The following is a 5868-nucleotide window of genomic DNA, read 5'->3' on the forward strand; positions in this document are numbered from 1 at the left end:
TCTCAATTGCTTTATTATTTGCATGTAAGAAAGGCGAGAGTTTGTCCATCGATTATGTAGTCTGCTACTCAAGGGGATAAATATACTTTTTCTAGGTATTGCTTTGTAGAGTCTTTAGCATTTTCAAAGTGTAGTTTCATGTCTCCGCAAACACTGAGTCTGACATCTTTTCTAGTCTGATAGTAAATGTCTTTACTATCTCTTTCTTGCCTAATTGCTATGGCTTGGACTTCCGGAACGAAATTAAATAGTAGTGATGAGAGAAGACATCGTTGTCTTGTGACTGACTCTAGAGGGAAGGTTTTCAATTTTTCAGCATTGTGTACAATATTTGCTGTTAAATTGTGGTAATTTGCTTTAACTATATTGAAAATTCTTTCACCCTCCACTTTATTGAGTTCACATCATGAATGGGTTTGCGTCTTTTTGAATGTTTTCTCTGCATCTATTGATATTACTAGATGACTATCTTTTTCTTATATTAATGTAGGTTATTATGTTGATTGATTTGAGTATATTAAACCATGAACCTTATTTGATCATGGTGAATGATCTTTCTGAAATACTTTGTATTTTTTGGCTAATATTTTGTTGAGAGTCTTTGCATTTATGTTCATCAGAGATATAGCTTTCCATTTGTTGATATCTCTCTCTGCTTTTGATGCCAGGCTTTTGTTTGCCTCATTGAAACTGGGAGAATTCCTGCTTCTACAACTTTCTGAAAGAGCCTGGAAAGAATTGGGAGTAAGTCTTTTTTAATGGATTGTAGTGAAATTCAAGTAGGAACACTGCAAATTTGATTGCAAGTAACATCGGAACCAACTAAACTCAAAAACCAAAAATATGTTACATAGAAGACTGAACTAGCATCAAACAGCTTAGTAAACCTTTAGTCAGGGACTTATCAATTCCATTTTAAGACATAATAGTTTTCACATAAAAATTGTTTTTTAAAAATTGATTTTGATATTGGAGCTTTGTTATCTAATTAATTTTAATTCTAGATCTGTTTGGACATTTGATGATTTGTTAATATTAAATAATAAATAAATAAATTTAGATAAATTAAGGTAAGGAAAAACTTGCTAGCGAATGTATCTAGGACTGGACTTTTTTGTGGGGCCAGGAACAGGTTGATCACTCTTTCAATTTTCTCAATAGTAATTGATGACAAGGCCTTCCACTGAGTTTTCATGTTCTGTAATCTCTTTCTTTCTGTCACTTCTGTGTAGATTCAAATGTCTGTTTTCATGCTTCCTTAGTCTTGCACCACTGTTTCTTTGAGCTCATTAAAGATCATCAATATGTTCTAGCTATAATCCTTATCCGAGAGTTTCTATTTCTGACTGAGTTGTCCAGGCTACTATCTTCATTCCCAAAGTGTGGTGGTATTTCTATGCTGCTTACTCATTGTGTCTTTTTCAGGTAGAAATATTTGAGTCTTTCTAATTCATCACCTGTGATCTCCTGCCAGGGCACTCTCTAGTGTAGCCAGAGAATTAATAAACTCAGTTATCCTAGAGAGTTACTTCCCTGTTGGAACTATTCCAACATATTTGATTGTCACTCAGCAGTTGTATAGAATTTTGTGCAAGGATTTCAGGAAGAGTTTAGTGTCATTGGCCATGTCACTACTTCAGCTGTAGTTTAGGGGTCTAGGAATTCTTACTACCACGGTTACCTTTATTCATTTTTTTTTTTTTGTGGAAATAGGAGATCAAGTGTAATATCCAGCTAAAGGTAGACTTAGAGTGGTATGGCTGGAGGCTGCCAAACCACTCAGGCCAAAGTTCGGTGAAAATGTCCCATTGGTCCCCTTGGAATATGCAGGAGTAAAGACGTAGTGTGTAACTAAAGAAGGGACTTCAAGCTTCTGTGGGTTCTGTGGATCCCAGAAGGTCAAACTCTTTCTTACAGAACTTTTTATAACAGCCTTGAAGCTGAAGGAGGGATCCCTGGCCTGCTGCATAGCCAGTGTATGGCTTCTGCGGGATTGTGAGTTCTCACCATTTTGTAATGTGTTTTGTATATTTATAGAACTCAATATTTTTCATAGAATTTCCCTCTTATATGGCCAAACTAATTTATCTTAAAAGTCCTATCACTTCAGACTTAAACAGAAATTGTTGTGAAGAGCTGTGATTTTAAAGTGTCACTGACATTTTTTTTCCCTCTGTGGATAAAACAATCTTCTGTTCAGGGACATCTCACATCTGCATGCCTATTATTGCAAGGTGATGCTCAACATGACAAGTAAATTGATGTCCTGATTCCTCAGAAATAAGATGAGAGTTCAAAGTCTCTTTTAACAACTTTCTCTAAGAAACCCTGACTATGTAATCTATTTGGCAACTGGAAAAAAATAGGCTCCGAATCCTGTCACATTTGGGTTTGTTCCTCTAGAGAGGCTCTCTATCTAGCACTATTTCATGTCTTAAAAAGTGAACTTCGTCAGATCTTACACTATTTTTTTTCAGAACATTCTGGTTTTTCTTGTTTTTTTGTTTCAAATATCAAGAAGGACAGAATCAAAAGAACCACATGGAAGAACAAATTTTGAGTGGCTATGATAATAAACTTATCTGATGTAACCTTGTCATTTTTTTTGCAGGCTGTGATGGTCAGTGTGGCAGCTGTGAGTGTTTTATGGAAAAACATGCATAATCAAAGCCTCGTCACTGAGTTTGTTCTCCTGGGGATTTCACAGAATCCAGATGTTCAGAAAATTGCATTTGTTATATTTCTTTTAGTCTATATTGCAACTATCTGTGGCAACCTGCTGATTGTGGCAGCCATCATCAGCAATCCAGCACTCGTGGGCTCCCCAATGTATTTTTTCCTGGTTTTTCTATCATTACTGGATGCATGTTTTATCTCAGCTATTGGCCCTAAAATGATCATAGACTGTCTCTATGAAAAGAAAACCATCTCCTATGGAGGTTTTATGATGCAGATCTTTGCTCAACACTTCTTTTCTGGAGCAGAGATGATTGTCCTCACATCCATGGCCTACGACAGGTATGTGGCCATCTGCAAACCCTTGCAGTACACTTCTATCATGAACCCAAGGCTCTGTGGCATTCTGATTGGAGTAGCCTGGGCAGGGGGCTTTCTGCATTCCATTATACAGCTTCTCTTTACTTTACAACTTCCTTTCTGTGGTCCCAATGTTATTGATCACTTTATTTGTGAATTGTACCCCTTATTGGAGCTTGCCTGCACTGATACTTATGCCTTTGGCCTTATGGTAGTGGCCAACAGCGGATTCTTTTGCATCTTAATCTTCTTCATGTTGCTTGTATCCTATAGTGTCATCTTGTTCTCCCTGAGAAACCACAGCGCTGAAGGACAGAGGAAAGCCCTCTCCACCTGTGGGTCTCATATTGCTGTTGTGGTTTTGTTCTTTATTCCATGTATATTTGAGTATGACCGGCCTCCAGTTTCTTATTCCTTTGACAAAATCGTGGAAATATTCTGCACTATGCTAACTCCTTTACTCAATCCTTTGATTTATGCTTTCAGAAATAAGGAGGTGAAAAATGCCATTAGCAAACTGTGCAGCCGGTTAATGATTGTTTCTATTGAAAAATAAAGTCTTAGTGTTTGAAAATAAAGGTTAGATGTAACTTTATTACATCAGAGTGATCTCTGAGCACAAAGTGAGGAGTAAAACCTCAGAACTCTCATGTATGTTTCTGCCCCTTCTCCCAAATCACACAAAATGTATAATAAAATAATAAATTAAAATGTTCCCCAAAAAGTTGCCAATTGATTTTAGGCATTAATATATTTTGAAATGCCAATTATACTTTTTCTTGAAATTAGAAAGAAACATTAGACTTCTGAGACAGGAAATCTTCTTGGCAGGCACCACGTTCCCAATTTCTTTGCAGATGTATTGATTTTAGTTCTGCATGTTCTATATTAACTGTAAATGACGAGCTTTATTGCCGTGTGAGTGAGTTTAATTCACACATAAATGTATTTTTATCTATCTATATACTCATTATCTTTGATGTGTTTAGGTGTACGTTTCTGTCACACAGAAATATTCAGAGTCAGATTTTATCTACAGTTTGGTGTGATTTCAGACTAAGAATGTAAAATAATATTATATATATTTTTGCCTTTTGGGTTACACCTGGCAATGCGCAGGGGCTACTCCTGGCTCTGCACTTAGGAATCACACCTGGCAGTGCTCTGGGGACCATATGGGATGCTGGGAATCGAATCTGGGTCAGCTGCGAGCAAGGCAAATGTCCTACCCGCTGTGCTATAGCTTCATCCCAGTAATACTTTTTTTTTTTAAAGTAGTAATGTTTCTATGAATTCATTATTACCCGAAGTTCCCTTTGTGTGATAAGAAAGCTTTGTTGAAATAATCTTGTGTAACATTTAGGTCATTATTAAACGGTCTAAGCATGGTGAATTTATAGGTTCTATGGCATGGTGAGTTTCCTCATCCTGCTTTTTTTAATGTGGAAGCATCACTGTATTACTGTAATCCCATTGATCATGATTAATGAAGTGGGCACCAGTAACGTTTCCATTTTTCCTAGCTCTGAGATCTGAGCAGATTCTCTTTACTAGTTCTTCCCAGTGGTGCCACAATGGAGGCTCTTTCAGTGTCAGGGGAATGAGATCCATCATTGTTACTGTATTTGGCATAATGAATACACCATGGAGAGCTTGCCAGGCTCTGCCTTGTGGCAGAATGCTCTCCATATCTTGCCAAGTTTTCTGAGAGAAAGAACTAGGCTATAAGATGTCAGATACTGCTATTTATTTAGTCATTGATTAAACTGATTGAGTTGGGCATGAACTCCACATTCCTTTTTTATTCAGTATGTTAATTTAATTTTATTCTTTTTATTATTATTAGTTTTTGAATCACTATGATATAATTACAAAACTTCCCTGTTTGAGTTTTAGTCATACAATGATTGATCACCCAAACCTCCACCAGTGCACATTTTCACCACCAAGAACCCAAGTATCCCCCCATCCCACCCCTCCATCCAGCCTCTATTGCAGCCACTCTCCCCCATACTCTCTTTTGTATTGCTTCTTATGAATAGCATAAGATGTTGTGTGGCCACAAGTTCGGCCAACTTCTCCTATAACTAGTGTTTGTAGAAATCTCTGCAGAGAGATGCTCTGTTCGGAGATGATTTGGTGTGACTCCAGATCAAGGTCATTAAGGAGCATATACAGCAGCCAGAGGCAGTTTGGGGGTGTGACCTCCAGGTCCCATAATCATGTCTCTTCTGTATAATAATTCAGCTTTCATACTGTCAGTAAGCTTGTGGAGAAAGAAGTAGTGTGAATCCTTTCCATAAGCACCCCTCACATTATTGCTCTCATCTTGTTCTTTATTGATGTGTATTCCGATACATTTATTCTCAAAATGAAAAAGTAGCAATGTATTTTATTCAAGGGCTACCCTCACTCAACTCTCTGATTTACAGTCAGATACGTGTAAAAGAGAAAAGCATCATCAGAATTACGGTTTTGCAAACACACAAAGTGGATTTTCTTTCCTCTATTTAACATAAAGAGTTGGCATTATTCATTGAAATAAGGAGAATATTTTGGACATTATCATTATTTGAGCAACATATGCATATCTAAACATCTATGTTTAACTAAATAGGGATTTAAACATCTATGTTTAACAAAATTTATCTAAAAAGGGTTATTATTAACACCTTATTAAAATAATGACAATAATAAAACCTATAACAATTTTTTAGATTTGTGTTATAATATCAAATTAATGCATTGTGACTAAAGAGAGCTATAGTGCAATTAACATTACTCTTAGACATGGTGTACATGGGCCCTACTTCATAGTAAACCACATCACTA

General features: G+C 36.6%; 1 protein-coding gene across 1 annotated transcript; it reads left to right on the top strand.

The window, feature by feature from the left end:
• Positions 1-2617: 2617 nt before the first annotated feature.
• LOC129405988 (olfactory receptor 4C15-like) lies at positions 2618-3592 on the top strand. The gene has a single exon (XM_055143715.1). It carries the CDS (start codon positions 2618-2620, stop codon positions 3590-3592), a length of 975 nt encoding a protein of 324 aa, XP_054999690.1.
• Positions 3593-5868: the final 2276 nt, after the last annotated feature.

Source organism: Sorex araneus, chromosome 6 (genome assembly GCF_027595985.1).
Source record: "Sorex araneus isolate mSorAra2 chromosome 6, mSorAra2.pri, whole genome shotgun sequence".
NCBI lineage: Eukaryota > Metazoa > Chordata > Mammalia > Eulipotyphla > Soricidae > Sorex > Sorex araneus.